The sequence below is a fragment of the Dromaius novaehollandiae genome, chromosome 1 (assembly GCF_036370855.1).
Source record: "Dromaius novaehollandiae isolate bDroNov1 chromosome 1, bDroNov1.hap1, whole genome shotgun sequence".
Classification (NCBI taxonomy): domain Eukaryota; kingdom Metazoa; phylum Chordata; class Aves; order Casuariiformes; family Dromaiidae; genus Dromaius; species Dromaius novaehollandiae.
Genome location: NC_088098.1, coordinates 190,110,379 through 190,131,593, shown reverse-complemented (window position 1 = coordinate 190,131,593; position 21,215 = coordinate 190,110,379). Strand labels below are relative to the sequence as shown.

At 41.9% G+C, this 21,215-nt stretch overlaps 1 protein-coding gene across 1 annotated transcript; it reads right to left on the bottom strand.

Moving 5' to 3' along the window:
* Positions 1–2,623: 2,623 nt before the first annotated feature.
* On the bottom strand, positions 2,624–21,214 carry LOC112988173 (phosphatidylinositol 3,4,5-trisphosphate 3-phosphatase TPTE2-like). Its single transcript, XM_026108448.2, has 18 exons — positions 21,136–21,214; positions 18,328–18,405; positions 16,305–16,352; positions 15,428–15,589; positions 14,850–14,969; positions 12,379–12,478; positions 11,502–11,565; positions 11,067–11,131; positions 10,430–10,490; positions 9,445–9,526; positions 9,279–9,367; positions 8,041–8,102; positions 6,946–7,026; positions 5,963–6,068; positions 5,227–5,324; positions 4,745–4,840; positions 4,174–4,244; positions 2,624–2,879 (listed from the first exon to the last, which is right to left on the bottom strand). The coding sequence occupies exons 1-18, from the start codon at positions 21,183–21,185 to the stop codon at positions 2,777–2,779; spliced, it is 1,536 nt and encodes a 511-aa protein (XP_025964233.2). The 5' UTR covers positions 21,186–21,214; the 3' UTR covers positions 2,624–2,776.
* Position 21,215: the final 1 nt, after the last annotated feature.

Genomic DNA, 21,215 nt, shown 5'->3' with positions numbered 1-21,215 from the left:
ATTAAAAAGGTACTGTGAATAAAAGCAGATTTGGTGCAATACACTACAGAAAATATTAGAGCCTGCAGTAGGGCTGCATCAGTACTAAAGGCAGATCTAGTATTAGGGCTTAACTCATGCTTGATTAACAGGATACTTAGCCATAAGAGCAACTTTTTTGCCAGAAGGTTAACATAGTTTAAACCTTTGTATGGGTCATCTAAATTCTACTCTTAAAAGTACAAAATCTAAGTGATGCAAGTTCTTTCTCTGAAGAGCCTGCAGCTACATCTTTCTCCATCACTCTGAAAACCAGAGGAGGTTATTAGCAGCAAAGCCACTGCAGAAGAGAATTCAGGAAGTATTGTTATAATCTTCTGCCCCATAACGCTTAGATCTCTTAAACTTTTTTCAGTGCCTCTCCTGTACAGCTGTCTGTTTTGGTATTCCTTCCTGCTTATGCAGTAGCTGTTGCTTAATTGCACACTTCAGCTTGAAGGGTGAAAAAAAAGTTTTTGCTGCAACTGCCATGAGATTAGTTTGCCTCCCAAACAGTAACTGCCATGCAAGTGACTAGAAAGGGCATCTGAGGACAGCACAATCCAGTTGCTAGAGCTAAGCCAAAAGGAACTTGGTCATGAGCCATGCCTAGCTGCAATAAAATAACATCTCAATCCAGTTCCTAGTATAGGCAGCATGAACAGGAGCCTATCTCTATTTTTGCTCAGTCACCCTCTAGTGGCACAGTTTCATAAACAAGATTTTTTCCTTTTCTCTAGCCAGACCTTGGCAGTAGTAGAATCAGAGGGACTGCATTAACTTTGCCATCACCCCTTAGCCTTGAGGGGCAGCTTTAGGTAGGTAGGTAATTCAGCAGTGACATATTGTGGAGTCTGCATGCAATAACAGCTTTGAGGTAGTTCTTGCAGCCTCTGATGATAGATGCAGCACTACATATTCAGGGCCAAAGGGCTAGAAAGAGCCTTGCAGAAAGGGCCTGGTAGACAAATGGAACATGAGCCAGTATACCCTTGTAGCAAAGGCCAGCTGCGTACCAGGCTGCAGTGCCAACAGGTTAAGCAGTTCTGGCCATCCATTCATGCTTCTCACATCTTACAACGAAATCTGGAATAGTGTGCAGTTTCATGCTCCCCAATAGCAGAAAGGCATTGACATACTAGAGCAAGTCAGGCAGAAGGTCACCAAGATGGACAGTGGCAAGAGCAGGGTTTGTCCACCCTTGAGAGAAGGCAGAGGGAAGATTTCCTGCCACCTACAGCTATGTAGTAGGAGGCTGTAGGGCCAGATTCAACAGCCATAAGCTGTAACATGGGAAATCCCAATCAGAGAATGAAGAAAAAGTTGTGAGATTGTTAAGCTGTGAACCCCCCAGCTCAGGACATTCAGAATTGAGCAAAGCCAGTGTGCCTCAGCTGGGCCTGCTTTGCACAGCAGTTTGGACTATATGACCTCCAGAGGTGCCTTCCATTTACAACAGTTAGGTGCCCCAAAAGTGACCTAGGCTGTGTCCCACACCTAGAACTGCAGAACAGTTGTAGGACACTTCTGGTCATTAAAGAGACTTCCACAGTTAAAGTACAGGCATGATAAAGACCCTCACCTAACAGGATAGTTTATCACACAGCAATAGCCAACTTTTGAGTCCACACATGTACTTCATAGTATGCCACTACCCTCAAATAAGCACATGAGAGGTGTAGGACCTATGCCTACTTCATTAGCCTTCTGTAGTTAATGACCAGTTATGTCACTGCTTCTCTTGGTTCCTGAGGAGGAAGAGCTTCACATGTTGAATATCCAGAATACTTTAAGAAAACAAAAAAGCTAACCTCAAACTGCTTCAGAACAAGGAAGGCTTGAGCAGTCTTCAGAGAAGAACTGCACCACTGAGAACAGTTTGAAGCAGAATAAGCATCCTGTAAGTTTATACATGAAATGTATGAGTGTAGCTCTAGAGAGGTTCAGTAAGTATTTACAGTACTAGCCAAGAGATACAAAAACACAGATCAGTCCCCTCACATGCAGGTATTAAGGCAAGCCCCAGATAAGTGGCATGCTCTTGAGCTGATGAGTACAGGCATACAGTGGCAGAGCAGTGACTGCCAGACGGTGGAAGCGGGAAGAGGAAAGAGGAAGGAACAACCTGCTTCTTGTATTGCAAGTCCCCTGCTGTAGGGCCATCTCCAACCCCACAGCAAGCTGCCAGTCAGTTTGCAGGCCAGGTGTTATTCAAAGCCTTATATCACTGGATGTTACATTTTGTACTGAATCACTCAGACTTCCCTGTGTTAGTCTGCCTGTGTTACATGACTTTCTCCTTGCCCCAATTCCCATCCTTCTACTGACCTGTGAAAAACCCTGATGCTGAGGGAAGGTGTCTCAGACTTTTTGAGGTGTCCTGCAGACTGCTGTTCTCCACCCATTGTCAGGAGAATGTTCTTGCTTAGAGATAGATAAGAGTAAGATTAATAAAGTAACAATTATCTGCATATAAATGCATCCAATTGTCACATAACACATCCATTATCCTTATCGAAGAGCTCCAGAAGCTCCAACAGCTCATTAGCATGACAGCTGACACTAAGCTAGTTCTTCAGAGTATTACTGCTCTGTACAACAGAACTTCATGTCATAGTTTATTTGAGAAGCTGTATCTACATAGAAATATATTAAGTACATTGGAACAAGACTGCTTCAATCCATACTGAAAAAGCAAGACATTCTTCAGGAATGAAGACAAGTTTCTTTCAAGTGTTTCCCTTCTTGCAGCCTTCCCTTAGGGTTCAGTGAAATTCATTTCCACAGCAAATGTCTCACTGTAGATTTTCCATGTTTTAGACTTGTGAGGGTTATCCAGCTCATTTCTGGGAAGGTAGAGTCTGAAACACAAGATTCAATAATGTATTTTGCAGCCTGAGCTAGTCTTTGCCTAAGTGAGCCAAGGGAGAACTTCAAGCTCAGTTTTAAGGTATCAAATACAGCTCTGGATTCTGAGCTCAGGTAAACATTAGCCATACCTGCAGGGGACTTATCACCTGAAGTAGCCTAAGAAACAAGTAACCTGACTTCCCCCCACCATCCCACACCTCCCAGAGCCCCAAGATACATCTGCAAGATTGTGACTGAGTAAAATCAGTATTATCTTCAGCTAAATGCCTCTGTATGGAATAGATGTGGCAGGAATTTACCTGCCATCAGGAAGGTCAGTTTGTATTTGATTCAGTAGTCAGCAAGCTCAGACATGTTCTCCACTTTTAATGCTTACTAAACTTGTTTATAGTGATTACTTAGCAGCAACTGCTGATCAGCTGTAGCTGAATCAGAAGACAAGAGGGCTGCCTTAGCACTGCAACAGTATCATCTCTGCTGCAATCAGCCAGCAGGCACATATCCCTGTCATTAGTTTAATCTACCTGGATCACTGCATCTAGACTATAAGGTGCATGGGTGCTGGCTCAGCATTAAGTCTAGAGTTATGCACACAGACTCATTGGTCCCACCAGTGTGAGAGGAGGTAACAATTAAGTTAAGATGGTTCCCTTCCTATTTCACTGTTTTCCCCCCCCATCTAGATTATCACATTTAGGTACACCAGAGAAGGACCTCATGTCTCTGCATTTCTACATCACTCTACTAGCAAGACAGACAAGACAAGCTTTTGCCAGTTGGAGTTCCACCAGGAGCTCTAGTCTCAACAAGAAAAAAAAAGCTATCACTGTAGTTATACCTTATCAAGAGCTTGAGAAGCAGTAACATAAAGAACCATTCCTTGGATCCCAAGCATCACCATCTGACTAGCCTTGACTTTTTCTGCTAGGCTGCTGAATTTGAGTTCTAGCTGCTCAGGCAGCAGCACTGTAGAAACCTATGGTTTGAATAGTTAGCAGTATCTTTTGATATTTAAGATAATTAACAATACTTGAGAGCTAGGGAAGAGTCCAATAAATTAAGCTGATTAAGATAAGAGATCTCACATACGTTTAAAGCACTTGGCACAATGCAAGTGTGTGCCAAGTGCCTGTTCACAAGTTAAAATGGAGAGTCAGAGCAGTACCACACAAATCAAGATAGGCTTGATCAACCAGCTATCTCAGCTTTCAGCACTACATGTAGCAAGTCAGCTTTGTTCAGCCACCAGAAGTTAGGATCTGAAAGCAGTCACTGATCACTTACCTGTTATTCTCAATAAAGGAAGTGTTGAACCAGAAAAAGAATGGGCAGTCATCATAGCCTTTTGGGAGAGCCTAAACATAAAGACCTTGTTTAAGGATTTCATTAGACAGGAGGACTCATTTTTACAGACAGGAGAATTCTCACCTGCTCTGAGTTTGCTTTAAGAAGCTCCAGCCAGAGCTACTGCACTTGAAAAGCCCAGTATGATACCAGAGAGTTATTCTCACTGAAGTTTTGAAACTGGGCCAGCCAAACTTAGTATGATGAGGTTAGGCACTTGTTAAAAGCAGCAGTGCAACTGAAACATCTTAATTCAGTACTTACATGAACAGCCAGACTCCCACCCTACCTGCACAGGCTGATACAGCAACACTAACTACTTCCCCAACACTTGCTGCACAGGGGATGGAACAACAGCTGTTGCAATGGGGCCACCCCACAGAGCAGTGATCACTGGGGAAGGAGGCAGACTCTGCTCCACACAGCAACAGAGCCAGTCAAGACCCAGCTGCAGCTTACACTGCTGCTCCTGCTCAAGCTCAGAGGCTTGTCTCCATGCTGTTATACTTACAGAACGGGACTCAAATCTGACTTTCACATCACCACTTATAACAGGGCTGTCTTCCAAGCCAATGACTACACAGTCATTTTCAGAATCAAAGAAGAGCTGGGTAACAGAACAGAGTAATACTTTCATGAAAATCTACCACAAGGAGACAAGAGACTAATTCATGACAATACCAAGCTACTCATTCATAGCACTGCAGTCATATTTGTCTCAATATGAGTAACCAACAATTCAACTCCCTCAGGTCCGAGTAAACTGTTACTTGTGTTTAAGTGTTGACTTCTAGGAAAATTGGAAGTCTTTCACTATCTTTCCACTATTTTTCCTATAATTTAGCAAAGTTCAGATATTTTACCTTCAACAGAATTTACAGTATCTATTTAGGTAGTCTCATATGCAGTACTCAGCTCTTACAGAAGGACACTTTCTCAGAAGCTGAAAGTTGATTTATGTTGACTCAGCTAACAAGTTCATAATATTCTTACCTTGCAGTTAGCCTGAGTGGCACATACACACTCTAGTACAACTTGCTTTCTCACTATTATCTGTACTTTCATATCAGTTCCATTGCCTTTCCCAACTCCTAAGAAGAAAAAGTTGCATTATACCAGAGTGCATACATAACTGGTAATGAAAACCAAGTGCAATCAGTCCCACTTGAACATGTCTTCTTTCAAAATGCCTTGCAATAGATTCCAGATAACTTGGATGCTGAAAGCAGCTCAAGCTTCACTGATTGAAAGCTGTACTTTGAAGCAGCAGCAAGTCCTGCTAGGAGTGCCCTACAGAGTCTAGCTCCACTGACTAAACAAGAACAGCAGCTTAAGACCTCCCCCCAGAGTGAGTAGTGTTGAGGTTTTTTTGTACTCAGCCTTTTGTCAAGATTACAAGTACAGAGAAACATAGGTATATCAAGCTGAGGAACATTAATAGATCTAGTTCCATATGTCAGCCTCACCTGATAACTGATTTCCCCCCCGCCCCAAAACAGAGCAGGTTTTATGTGAGCCACCATTTGACCAGTCACCCAAAAAGAATACAGGTGGGAGGGAGTTGCTTTCCAATGTGCTTTTCATTGCATTTTAACTGTCATTTGAATTCCCAAATCCTAGTAAGTTTATGTTCCTATCACAGGCTTAGGAAGAGAGACAGTAGAGTTCAGTTGCCTGTACTAGGAAGCTATTACCAGACAGAGGAATGGCCAAGTTCAAGAGTTCTTACCATGTATAGAGTGGATTTTGAGGTTTTTTATTTTGAGTTGTCTCTCTGGTGGGAGTTTCAAGTTATACTTGTTTTTCAGGATCTCATAATACCCAACATACCTACTCTGTAATGCAAAAAAACCCAGACATTATATACAGCTTTTGCACCTCACAGATTAATCCTACTTTTGGCTGGAATCAAATAAGTCTCCAAGTTCATAGCTCCCTTAATTCCAGGGCCAAGTAGGAAGTATTCAGTCATTCTCTTCCCCTTCCCCAGTTCAAGCAACTCCTTGTCAAGGGTCTAGACAGGTTGAACAATTAAATTTTAAATAGTATCTATATTCAGCCTTTCAAGGGGAAATCTGTACTTTTGAGTCTAGCAGAAAGTGAGGAGTTTAAGGGGTAAAATGCTTAAGTGTACAGTATAAAGAGCTACAAGATATTTCTATTTTAAACAAGTACATACTGAAAGATGGTTGCACTCCATTATTTTACACTAGCCACTGGAATGCCTCAGCCACCAGCCTTGTCTCAACACATCTCTGCATATCATGTTATGTGGTGAGCCAACATGAATAAGGGCCCCAAACTGAGGTCTGAGACAATAGCCGGTTTCATGTTTCCCTATGAATACCATCTCTGCAGGATGCATTCCTCCACCCAGCCACAGCAGTACCACAGCCCTTCCCAGGCCAGGCTACAGGCTTCAGCAAGTCATCAATACACAGCCCAGTTGTCTTACAGGGCCATCTTGGATATCAGGAACTGGAGCTAATGAAGTTATGAACAGAAGTATAAGGAATGTGTTTGAAAAAAGGTGAGGGAGATGTGGTACAACTCTACCAGTTGATAGCCTTTCTGTAAGGAAAATAAAGACTAAGGAGTACAGTAAGTTTGGGAGTTCAGAATGCAGTAGGAAGCAACAGAAAACAAGGCAAGAGAAGGGCTTAAAAGCTCAGAGCTAGTTTGGCTACTGCTGCTGGACCTACTCAGGCTTACCTGGGATGGAGTTTCAACTCCTTGAAATTTGGTACTTGTACTTCTATCAGTTCTTCTCTCCCCAAAGTAGTCCAAGCTCTCCTGCATAGCAAGATTTCGAGTGTTAAGACACTCCCGCTATTCCCCTTCCCATGCAGGAGACAGTAGTAGAATTCTAACTTTTTCATTCAAATCTAGTAACAGAGCGCAATCTAAGCTATGCAAGTGAGGGGGTAGACAATACTTGTTCTAGTTAAGCTCTCTTAGGAGGTACTAAAACAAGAATTACTAATCAGAAACTGGATACATTAAGTCTGTCACCCAGAAGAAAGCTAATAATTCCTTGCCTTCCAAGGAAGGCACTTAAGCCTGCACTTACAATGCAAGGAATGTACTATAAGCCTGCACTTCTAGATGGTTCTACACAAATTGCTCAACATTTCTAGTGTGGCCTGTGGCAGACAAAAAGTTGAACATGAGTTTGGATCTCTACAGACTAAACTCAGCAAAAAGGAAGAAACCAAACTGACATGCACGCCACCTTAGCCTAGAGTGACCTGGGCCTTCAGCAACTCAGGTCTCCAGATCAATATCCCAGGTATCATGTATCAACACGAATCTGCCCCAGCTGAGTGCTTCCTGATCTTTCTGCCTTTTCCCAGAAGGCTCAGAAGGGCTTCCTGCAGTAATGCTGGCAGTCAAATCAAGACCACAGGCAAATCTTGATGCCTCACACCACTGGGCAGTGGGAGTGGTAAGGAAAGCAAGAACTGCACAAGGCTGCTTAAAAACACTGATACTAGCTTTAGTAAAGCATGCTCAAATGCCACCTAGACAGTTCAATTGTTGCTGAAGATTCTAGGTCTATTATGCCTCACCAAAAAAGATTGCTATTAGGCTCCACTCAAATCTTTCTGATTAAGAAAAGTCTTTGACAAAAAGGAGTTTATATAGTAATAAAACTCACAAAAAGCTTTTTCAGGGGCTGTTCACAGTATCATTTTTTCAATATAGGCTTTTTACAGAGTATTAGTGCATTCCACCAATTAAGCAAATGCTAAAGGAGCACTTTCAACATCAAAAGAATCAAGTTGAAAGAAGAACATCAGTTTTTACCTTTGCACTCTCAAACTGGTCACTGTCTATGAGCCAGGTACAGACCATTGTTCCAGTCCTGCCTGTAACAGGATTGAAACACTGAACTACAGGAATTTTCAAATGTATTTACAATTCTTTTTGCAAAGATGAAGTTACAAACCATGAGATGGAAGAGAATGAGATTAGTGGCACTAGGTCAAGAAAAGTATTTAAGAGTAAGTTTAAGACATAGCAGTTGACTAGGTCCCCACAATTCTTTGTGAAATTACTAGAGATTTAGGAAGCTGGCCTGTATCTGTGGCCTCCAGAGTCAAGTATCCCACACTAGATAAGACTGTAGACTGGTACTGCCAACCCTAGAAGTCGGGAGTTGCTTCTCTCCTCGACTTTTTTCCCAATCCTGCTAAGGCAGCAATGAAGAATGCCAGCACAGAGACTCCAATATTGCCTTACATTTGGATTTACTGCCTCGGAGGTGGAATTACCCCTCCATACACATGTTCAAGCTGGTTTTGGTCTGCAGGTAGTTTCAATGCCTACTTTTGTAAAGCCTTTTAAGCTGTTTCACACTGCGGATAAAGCCTTCTGTATGCTAAGTACCCCTCTGGCTTAATCCAAGTATTTGGTTTTTCAGCAGGTGGCTGAAGATGGGGCAGAGATATGCAGGATAATTTTACTTATTTGCCCAGCCATCTACACACTTCAACAGCTGCTGCACTAATACAGACTGCAGAAAGTACCTGCAGAAGCTTTCACTAGCCTGTGCCCCAAAGGGTATGTTCTATTCCACATCTCAGAATGCCTTATGTATCTTTAAGATTCATCAGTACCCAGGATATCCCCCATTCAGAAATTCAATGGCTCTAGCTGCACTATCATGCAGGATACTCAGTGTAGGTGACAGGCTGGCAGAGAGCTGCAGCAGCAGCTTAACACTTCTGAGAACAGCAGTTTCAATAGCTCTCTATCCCCAGCCTCTATCAGCAGTCAGGACGGCTGGAAGCTACTGAAGACCATTTTAGAGATCAGGTGCCAATTTAGATTAAGAACTGATTTGGACTACCTAAAAATGGGGCTGTGCAACACTAAACAGACAGCATTATACTGATGCTATTCACAGTGTTATCATGGGATGGTTTAGCATAGCTTGACAAATACTAGTTCTGCTGTGTTTTGAAATTGTACTTGAACCAAAAAAGTCAGAATAGGAATGGTGTGCAAGTAATTTGTGACAGGAACAGACAAGAAAGTCCTACCTTTGCCTCCTTTACAGTGAATTGCTATGATGTTCTTTTCATCTTGATTTATCCACTCACGGACACTGGCAGTGAATTTCAGCATGTCCCTAGATAAGAGGGAAATCAGTGTGATGAAGATGTCATATAGAAATATTACTGCCCTGTATTTTTTGACAATACTCACTGCAGTGCTGGAACATTGTGGTCATCAATAGATATCCTTTCCACCCTGTAATGGAAGTACTTAGGGTCATAGCCTCTCTCACCTACAAGGAAAAACGTCCAGGGTTATGCTAGGAAAGGGAATATGCTTGCAACAAAGGTGGCTTAAGACTCCTGACTGCTGGTCTGAGCATATACATGAGTGTTCAAGTATAGTACTGAAATCCAAGTGGAAAGAGCCATGAGCATGTCCGGCTGGAAGACAAGCTCTATTTTTCCCCACACCTTTCATTTGCAAATCAAAGTTCATCTATGGAGAAAGACAGCCGCTCCTTCCCATACAGGTTACTTAGGGATCTGAAAGTTAGTGCCCTGAAGTACTGTCACAGTCAATCCCAGCATCAGTCCCCTATAGACAGGCTGTGAGGAGCTACTGTCACCTTCCTTGACCCTTCATCTATCCCTCTGTTGGGCAACAGGACAGTTTTGCCTTTTCAGGGCTTCAATATCAATTCTTGTTTTTTGTCATACCTTGCCAACTTCCAGCTCTGATGCTCTATGTTGCTGTAATCAAACTACAGGATAGCTGTTCCTGTAGCTTTTTTACCATTTCAGCCACCTTTGAACAAGAGGGCTCTTAACTCCTCCTTTACCCTGTTCTAAGCCTTCACTAATAAACTCTCCAACACCACCCCAACTTTTAGCCTGGGTTCTTAGTTTTCTATTCACTGTATAAGGAGTTGCAGAATATGGAAGCAGTTATTCAGCATGGGCAAGGAAGTCTAAACTGCAAGGCATCAGTATCTGTTTTGCGAGCACTGGTATGATACATTAGGTACTCAAGATCAATAGCTACATAGAGGCCAGAAGGCACAGGTAGTTATGTACTTGCAATAGATTTGAAATTTAGAGAAAATCTCATTGTCTCCATCACATTTTCAAGAGTTGCTTGTCTGTTTAGGTGCTAATTATATATGCTATATTGAAAGACTAATAAATATACTTACTGCAGAGGTTGTAGACTTTATAGTGGTCTTTGTGTTTGGTGTCCAAAAATCTTGCAACTTCCTGAAAAGTTAACAAGATACTAACTCCAAGTTCAGAGTAGTTAGTGCTCTAGTCTATTTCTACTGCCCCCTCACTTTCCCCTAGCAAAGTCAGTAACTGTATAAACAAACATCACTCAGACAACAGGCTTTTATCACCCAACAGTTCAGGTTCTTGTCTCTTCTGAAAGCACTGCTATGACTATCTTCCTTTCCCTTCACATTTATTCTTAATATGAGGCAGCATTGCCCCGCGAAAGGCATGAATACTGACATCACATGTCCTTTATTTAAAGGACTAATAATTCTGACTCACACTATTACTAGCCTGGGACAGGACAATTTGGTTCTCTAAAGTCTTCCTGAAAAAGGGAGCATCAGAGCACCATGTATGTCCACATTCTGCATGAGATGCATCTCACTAGGCTCAGCTGAGAGTCTACACCATGTGCAGTGCAGCAAGTCAGATATCAGCATTTAGTCATTCCAACCAGCAGGACTAGAAGTAACTCAATCTAGTCCACACAAGCTATTGGAAACCCAGAACTGAAGCAGCATTCAAAAATACTAAACTTGCCAGAACGGAGGGGCTTTTTACCTCTATAGGGTTCCTATAGAAAGACTGCTTCCCAGAAGATGGAAATGACATTGCAATAATACGATCTGTGGAGAAGACATGATTGAGAACATTATGAAATTGCCAATTCATACCCTAGTTATAAGAACTGCCTGCCCATTTCTGAGATTTTGTTGTGCATCAGCTACTGATATAGAACAGAGCCTTCCTGAAGGATCAGCTACCATTAAGCAGTCTCCATAGGATCACAGAGACAAAATACTACAGTAATCCAGTCAATAGCTTCTTAAGTCCCACAGAAAAGGAATAGGCTAGGTTTGAATTTGTAGTTAGATTTCATCAGTCTACTGAAAAAGGCTTCCTCTACTTTATATCACTGTAGAACTGCAGTAATTGGTGTTAACAGGACATTACAGGCTACAAGGTGCTATTTGTTCCTGCAAAAGTTCTACAAACCAGTAACATAAGTGAGATCCAGATCAAAGCCATCTTTCATGTAACGCCTTTTGTTCTCTGAGACCTGCCAAAAAGAAGTAGAGTTAGAAGTCTTCCTAAGGAATGCTAAAGATCAACAAGTGTTGACCATTACTAGGAAACACCATCCATCTGGACTATGAAGTTAAGTCATAAGTAGTAAAGCCTCATTTTGCTATAGCAAAGTTCACAGCATTAACTGACAGTAGCCTTCTATTAAGTAGTACAGGCTCCATACAGAAATTTTGCTCTGAAGTTTGTTATAATGAAAGGAACATGGCCAATTCTGAAACTGCAGTATGAATCTAATTGGGATGCAAGTGTCTGGGGGGAGCAAAGAGTTACAGGCAGCATAATCAAGACTGCTTATTCCTGAGTACATAAATGGACTTGAAGCTTCAAGTACAGCTTTCCCAATGAAGCTAGGAAAAAAGAGCATTTACAACAGGATAAGGCTTCGTGGCATCTGAAAGTTCTCTTTCCACCTGCAATAAGTGGCATAAGCATTATAATTCCCAGCCTTCCCCATGTGAGGGAAGATGATCTACACACCACACAAACTAGTGATCAGTCAAGTTGCACTGTGGTATCACACTCAAACTTTGATATGCTGGCCATCTCCTCACAGGAGAAGGGGCCTCTTGCTTGAGCACTAGAGACTGTTAGCTACACTGAAGCTGGAGACAGAACTCCAGTACCCTGTCAGTAACAGAGCAGGGGTGCTGCTTAAGCAATATTATCAGCTTCAAACCAATGGGCTGTGGGCAGTCTTGCCACTCATTCTTTATTAATGGCAATCTGGGGAAGAAAGAGTTGGATAACTAGGCTACTGCTGCTGTGTGTTACCAAGCCAACTCACCATCCTCCTGGTCACCACTTCAAGTTGTTTCTTTTGTGAGGCTAGGCGGAATATTCTTATTAGGATGACAATTCTCAAAACTCGAAGGAGAGTAACCATTCTAGATGAGAGAGTCAGGTTCCCCATGAAAGAAAAGAACAAAATTAAACCTAGATGCAAAGGTATTTTAAAGCTATTTAAAAGCTGTTTCAGAGACAGCATAGAGCTTTATTTCACATACCAAATGAAGACCTCTCAGGCTGATTTTGCAGAAAGCATAACAAGCTTTAAGAACATCATGGTTTATTATTGAAGGTTTTGGGGGCACATGTACTGAACAGCTCTAACAGGACTAGGCACCACCTACTTGCCTGAACAGGCTTTTACTGGCATTTAGCTCAGCAAGCAACAAGCTCCCCAAACACTTAATATCTGTTATTAACCCTGAATTTGTTGCCCAAAGCTTATTCTCAAGTGTACATTTAAATGTAAATAGCCACCTGAAAAACCAGTAAAAAAAGCTAGACAAGTTATGCATCATGCCTTAACTAAGAAATCTGAGAACAGATCAGTATAAATCCTGTGTTTAATCACTCAGCCATTTGATCAGATGATTTAGCTTTCTGAGGAACTTTGAACTGCTACTGAACTTTGAAGCAGACAGCATGCTTATGTGAGTGGTTCTACAGAAGAAAGCTGCACAGGGGAAGATGCTTCTGCATATCCCTAGGGACCAGGGCAAACTAATTTATTCATTATTTAAGCAAGTGTATAAGCAGATATTTTAAGTAGCATATGCACATATTTCAGGTCCCGATACACTTGGGTAAGAATCTTAAAGTTCTGCTTGGTGAATACTTTAAATACAGGGGATTCTTGAAACTTTATCCCATTACTTCCAGTTGAAGACAGTGTGCTCTCTACTGACAGAGCCTGTCCAAGTCAGGAGGACAAGGTTGCCCTGGACACCTTAAGACCAAGTCTTATTTCTCCCATCTTCCTCCTAGTCCAGGATGACCCTGCTATCATCTTGAGAGTTCCCTTGCAACTAGCAGCTAGGCAAAGAGATGAACAAGTGGTGGAGTAAGGCTCTGGAGTCTTTTCTCCCTGGTCTGAACTGCAGTTCCAAGGAGCAGCTCTGTGGGATTCAACCTGTTTGTATTCCGTCCTCTAGGAGCTAATGGTTAACTAGCTGATCTTCCAAACTGTTACCCATCTCTTGTTCTTCAAGTGATGTCCCTTTATAGGTCAGTAGACTTCAAGGAAGCAAACAGTTTGTCCCAATCCATACCCCACTAGACCAGGTTAGAAGAGAGACCACAACCTTTCATTAGGGCATGTTACCCTCAGGGACTGCAACAGAAGTGTGACTACTGCCACACTCATAAGCTCTAATCTGCATGAAAGCTGTTCAGATTCTAATTATGCTAAGACTGTAAGTTGCTTTAAGACTGCCATCTTCTTCTGCAGGCAGAGCTATGAGGAGACAGGTGACAAAACAGACAGACTACAGGGAATAAGTTGGACCATATGAACACTACTGGAACATTAGCTGGGAAAACCCTTTTGTCTCAAAATCTGGCATTTGGCCAATCTAAAATATCTGCTGCCAGGTGGCATTACTTTGTTCCAAGCAAGACTGAAGCATCTTTACTAAGAGAAGCCCTAAAAAACCCTCAAGAGTTGTGTGGGTGAGGCAACAGGCCCCAACCAAGTACCTTCAGAGCACATCAATATCTATTTTTTTGTAGCCCACGGGCAAAACAGACATTGTTCTGAACCATCAGCTTCAGACAGGCTCACTGCCTACCTCAAACCTACTGCAGATCAGAAACTAATTCAAGACTTGTGTTATTGTTTCCATCAGAAATGGACTCCTGTCACATGAGATTTCACCTGATCAAGCTACAGAAGTCAGATGAACATGAACTAATTCAACCATATTTCCAGAGGGCATACACTCTCCTTTCCTAGTAGAGGACTGAAACTTCACCACACATTACTGTGGGCCTTTTGAGAAGATGAGGCAGAGGAAGCAGGATTGTCTGGTGACTTTCTATTTCAAGATCCACTGGATGGAGATCCTCCCTCAGTTCTCTACTTTCTCTCTTCATTTCCTACTACAATCCAGCTCTTCCCTCCATCATTTCACTTTAGGCTCTCCTTTCTTCAGCAGGGCTGTGTTCCTCAGAACTTAAGGCAGTAGCACATCTGCTGGCATCACTACTCACTTAACCCAACAAATATATTTAAGTTTGTCCCTGCCTTTGAGACAGACAGTCTGGAATAGACCTAAGACCAAAGCTAAGTCCCCATTTTTATTAGCCTGTACTATGAAATAATACTGCCATCACTTGTGTTACAGTATGCTAGTACGGTATGCTCTAGCTATGCACTAGCTCTAGCATACACCTAGCTTAGAGGTGTCCCAAGATGACTTCTAGAAGACCATCAGCAAGAGATTTCACATTTAACAGTTATACCATTCTTACCTTGGTATCTGATCTGTTTCAGCAAGGTCAGAGAAGGAGTATGTCAAGTTAATCAACAGAGTGCCCACCACAATGAATGCATCCAAAATATTCAGCTTGGACCGGAAGTAGTTCCTGAAGCTGAAACAAGTGAGTTTTAGACAGACATCCACACAGCTGTCAAAAACCATAGGCTGAAGTACTTGCAAGCAATCCAGAAACTCAGACTAAAACTCAGGCTGGGGAGGAGAGAGAAGAGCCTATACAAAGCTACTGTTAGAAGTAGGTTCTCATGAAGTAGTTAATACACTAAGCACTGAAGTACCACTGAGAAAGTCTTACACCTGGTCTACATTGCTCAAGTGATAGCAGTGCTGATGCAGTTTCCAGGTGCTCACTTGTACCAAAAGCATTTTACAGATTAGTCTGTATAATGGTAACAGCCAATCTATGCAGCCAAGGCAGAGGACAAGGCCCTTGCCTATGACCAGGCAGTTAGCCTACAGGACAATTCACATTCACAGTCCCATGCCTGAAGTATTATTTTGTGATTAGCTTCAGGTCTTGCCATGCTGACTTCATCTTTGACCAGGTCTTACCCTTCAACAAACACCCTCAGGAGAACATCGACGAGGAAGAAAAGTGCTATTGCCAGAGAAACACCTTCAAAAGTCTCTCTAATGCCCCTTTTCTTCTCACTGATAGCCAGATCCACAATCACAACTATGATGTCCACAATGATGAGCACAACTCCAAATACTCTGCAAAAAGGCAACACAGATCAACTTGATAAGTAGGACAGAATTACTGACACTCCCTGATTGAGAAGCACAAGCCTGGATTTGTTTTACAGTGTGACAGGTGTGAGGTATCTTGTAAAAGATTCAGGCTTGTCTGCATAAGCAGATCACTTCAAAAATACATTTCTGAATTGTTCAGCTGCAAGAATTGCATCATCTACATGGAGCTGCATATTTTCTACTCAAGACTCAGCTGTAGTTACTAATCAATAATTCCACAGCTATTTAACAGTGCTGCAAACCTGAATGTTTTAAGCACACAAGTATCAATGCTGTCTTTTGACACTTGTTTCCCTTCCACTTCACAGGTAGGGCATTCTCTTAAAAGTAACCATCTTTAAAAGGCTTACTTTGTTTCAGCATGCAGCTGACCAACTGGTTGTTCAAGGCCTGCTGCTCAACCTAGGGTAAGCCATTAGAGCTTTTGCCCCAACTCAGTAGCATTTAGAGTCAGCTTTCTGCTGTTCCTGGAGAATGTAGTCATACCTGTGGTTTGTCTTCTTTCCCAATCAAATCACTTTTATGAAGTTACTTTTTAGGGGAAGAGACAGAGGGTTCAGTAATTTCCAGAAGCAGCAGGCTGGTGTCACTATTTTGCAAGTAACTCTTAAGATCTTACACTAGAAGTAACAGCTACACCTACCTTCCCCTATAACATTACATGCATGATTTTTACCTGAATCCAAATGACATCACAAGTGGAGAAATTTTTCTCCTAATGGTACTGTAAGAGAAGAGAAAGTGTCAGGACAGGTGACATTTTACTGCTGATATTAGCTAGAAGAGCAGCATTACTGCAGTTCACATTGTTTTTAGAGTTCTGTCACACTAGTTTAAGAGGAAATTACTCAGTTACATTCATGATGCAAGTTAAGGCAGTACTTGAAAACAATGCTTTGTCAACTTGCTAAAAACTACATTCATTAGCTACAGACCCCAGAAGTACAGTACTCCTCTACTTCTGCAAAACATTATTCAGTGTCACAAATGCAGTGACACTAGAAGTCTGCAATATAACACCCAGTTATAAGCTACAAGCTTTAGGAAGTGGGTTTATGTAGTAGCTATTGGTCAAGAGGAAGATTTAAGCATGCACATCACTCTTAAGGCATGTCATGAGATTAGTTTATTGTAGAGTCAGAGGATCTGGAAAAGAGTACTTAAAATGCTCTACCACCACCTCTGTATTCTTGAAATATGAATAAAAAGTTCTTCTACCTTTAAAAAGGAATGTTGGTTTAGCTTTCAGATTTAAGATTTGTACGTGTCTAAAGACAGACATTACTGAAGCCAAATTCTTTCAACTGCAAGAGTTATCTTTGGCCCTAATGGGATTCCAACATCTGTTTTCAGTTAAGGAAGATTTACTGCCTAGCAGGTAAGCTTTAAGCCTTCTGGTTTAAAGCTAGGCCTTTGTTCATCTAGCAAGAGGTAGTGATACAAGTCACTCAATACTCTGCCAAGAGCTAAGGTAGAAACCATTCTCTGCACACTCCATGTTCAGATGACAATCTGCTAAGTCATCTCAGGACTTAATTGTCTAAACTTCCAGTGCTTATAGTAGTTAAGAATAAACACCTCCAAGTAGATTAACAGTAGGATCTACTGTTAGGATGTCAGAACTTTCAGTAAGTACTGGTAGATTCCTTTTTGTATTGTTTAGGTGTCCATCCTCTCTTGCCCTTTAAATACAGTTGCTGCAATTTTTCCCCCATACCATTAGGGATACCAGGTACAGAAAGTTTGTCAATTCAGTAATGTATACTGCACCCAAATGATCCCAAGTTACTTTTTTCCTCTGGAATAGTTTGAGCATCAACTTCTACTTGGTGCATATCCCTAGCACATCAATAACTCATCAGTTTAAGACAAGGCTGGGTATCTTAGAAGTGGTGAAGTAGTATCTTGCTGGGCTTATTGAACTAAGCTGCATTCCTCTATCATGTTCAGAGATAGAGTCTAACCAGCCAACAGGCTAAAGACAAGCATCTTTATTAGGTACACTTAAAGTCTGAAGCATATACATTATTCCAGTTTGACCTGCCAACATCCTAGAGCAGTTACTCAAATGTTGTGCCATATTACTTTTATTTAGTTTAAAGTCTTTGAGATGCATTTGTAATCACTAGGTTTGAATTCTATAACATCTTGTCCCATACAAGACAAACCGAGATAGTTGACTTAATTTCATTGTTCTCCCAGTACAGGAGCAGACAAACAAGCTTCTCATTACCAGATCACTAACTCCTATAACATACTTTTGTCTTAAGTCAGTGACAAGTGATGAACACAGTCAGAAAATAACTACTTCAAGAACAGAGTCAGTCACTAGTAAGGTCAGGCAGTTCCATCTTGATAAGGGCATAGCACTTACCATTAGCCTCAGATACTAATTCACCTAATTCTCACCAGTATTTGTGCTTTTATACATTCCAAAACACATTAATTTGGAAAAAATCATGGAATACAGTTTGAGTTACTCATTTTCCATAACATGATGGACTTGTAGCCAATTTCTGGGTTGAGCTTCCATCTCTAGAGACATAAAGAAGCTTCCTGAACTTACTTGCCTTTATTACTCATTAGAACAAGTTTCAACATCAAGTAATTTATTGGGCTTCTCTACTTCAGCAAGCCATCTGCCTTTCATTTTGACTTTACATTCAAGCTTTTGGGGGTAAACGAAGCACTTTACTTACTTGAAACAGCTGTCCGGTTCATTATCCTCATCACAACCATCATCAATCTTTATACTGGGCTCTTCTGCCATTGGAGAGCTGGCAAAGGAATAGCACAAGTCACATCCTAATGCAGATGTCAACTTCATACATGGCTGCCCCTTATTCTGGGAGAAGGACTGTTACTTACTCCTAACCAAGTAGTGAGCAGCCACCTGGGCCACAGCACAGGCATAGTATCAGGGTGTGTGTCAGGGCGGGGGGGGGGAGACAGGACAAACTTCCCTTTATGCTGGCATGGCAAAAGCCCTTGGCTCATACTAATGTAGATCCACTTAGCAAATCATTTTTCAAAAGCTTCTTTCAGGGTTGGAGAACAGATGTATTCTGCTACAGCATAAGAGGTCTGGAGTTTCATCTACCCAACAACCAGCATTCTGGCATCATGGTTGACTGATCTTACAGAAGTTGAAAGGTATCTCATCCAGTTGGAGCATCTCACTTTTCAACTGCTTGATGACCTGTGCTTCTTAAAAGGCTACCTCCTCTGTCCCTCCTCCTTCCCATTCTCACTTCAGCAATCCAAATTAGATTTTTTAGAAGAAATATTCACTCAGAAAAGTATAAGTAATCCAAGAGTCTGCTGAGGACTCCAGTGTCCAGCCCACATTCTGGAAGTGCAGGAAACATGCAGATGCTACTTCAGAAAGCCCAAAAACATTAATGCTATTTCAGTAAAGTACATGCTCAGAAAATGAACACTGGCACCAGAAAAAGCCATAGTACAGAGGTGTTTTTGTGCAGAGCAGAACACCAGACCGGAAACTGGAAGACCAGAGCAGCAGCAGCTGAGCTAATGCTAGAAGAGCACTTTCTGTCTATGGCTGCTTGCCATAACTTCCTTAAAAAAGGTCTCTTTAGATCAAGTTTTCATTCAGCCACCTGAAAAGAAGCCTCGAAGGCCCCAGGATGACTTTACAGACAGAGTAACAACCAAAGCCAAGAATTTACATTTCAGTCTTTTCTATCGAAAGAGACTCTGCTGCATAATAGCACAGCCACAGCAAGTTTTGCTGTGGCTTTCTTTCTGGTATCATTGCTATTTGTGCAGGAGCAGCTGCATATACACATTCAATATTGATGCTTCCATGCTTTTCTGAGGCAAATTAAAATGTTTTTGAAGCATTAATGTAGCAACTCAGAAGATCTAGATATTCTTCATCCTTCACAACAGGCCCACATACTGGCAGTGTTTCTGCCACGTGGGCTATCCCCCTTTTTAGCCACAAGTCTAATGACTTGTATCCTACAGCCCCAGCAACCAATGCTGATATTGCACCATCTGTATTCAGATCAGGCTAAGTAAGAATGAGAGGTTCCCCCACACACACACCATCATTTTCACTGTTTAAGCCTAATTTTCTATCTCCAGTGTCTCCAGACCCATTTCCTCACTTTGTTCCTAGAACTGAAACAAAATGTTAGAGGTGTGCAGCTATCAGCTACACTTCTGGCTGTTTTTAAGGAATATTCACCTTGGAATTTCCACTTAACATACACCTGGAACACTTCACTTTCATGAAACCTGCTTTAATTAATGTTTCTGCTGTTACAGGATTCTTGCTGCAGGTCACATGCTTGTGCACACATGATATGCACTGCTTTATCCTTTGCTCTGAATAAGCCAGTATTGCCCATACATTTAGTGGCAGAACTGATGTACAGCATCTGACATGCACCCTGGAGTTATGAGTCCCAAGCCCCTTGAAGTACACAAAAACACTGACTTTCCCATGTCTCAACTATACAAGTGTTAACCTGAGGCCATAGCTTCAGACATGCAGACGAGCACGAGTCAGGTCACTATGAGGACAGCAGATTGTTTTCAAGCTCTGGAGGTGCATATCAGAGCATGAGGTACCCTAGCTTCTACTGGCACCTTGAAGGCTTGCTTGTGAAAAGCAGAAATAACCATTTTGGATATTAATAACAGCCACTAAGAGCAAAACCTGCTACATGGACTCATGAGACAGCTTCCACAGAAAAGGAGGTAGAAGAACCCAGAACACTTACTCAGCACTGCTGAGAGGTAATGCTGGCAACTTTTACACCTAATGAAGAGCAAGAGTTGTGTCTTGGGTTTGGTAGCCAGCCTTTGACATAAGAAGAAACCAGAAAACAAGTTTAAGTACACTGTTTCTGCTGTGCTCTCACAGGAGTCTAGTTCTGGATAATGTTAGGTGTTCAGCAAAACAAGCTCCATCTGAAAAAAACATCTTACCCATTGCCTAAGCTGAAATAAGCTCTCTGCCACAAGCTACTGTATCTAGGCTTTCACTGCTGGGGTGGAAGGGAAGAAAAGGAGGATGTCCTAGAAGAACCCATTTTCCATCCACACAAAACACAAGCTTCTGTGACCACTCACAGAGCAAGGAAGTTTAAGACTTGCAGCTTTTAAGAAAAGCAGAGCCAGATGCTGCCCACAGGAGATCTTGACAGTGTTTCCACAGCACAGAAGAGAGCAGGACTAACTGCCATGAACCCACCATATCTGGGCTAGGTACTCTGTAGCCCTTAAGAATAGTTAAGGAATGTAACTAAGAAGTCAATCACAAGAGCACACTTCCTTCCTTAAAGATATCGCTCCTCCTAAATAACAGGATTTTAAAGAGGGGGGAAAACACCAAGATTGTATGCTACATGAACTTAATGTAGCCCGTAACTCTTGTCTCACTTGGTTGTACTGCCTAGAGTTACTTAGTGCCTCAGGAAGGGCACACACTACACTCCAAGGCCAGATCGTACACTGATACAGGCCATTCCACTCACCTGGGAGCTTCCACCATCTCCGAGCCTTGCTCGTACCTCACAGTCGTCATTGTGCTTTTGCTCCGCTGTCTTAACGGAAG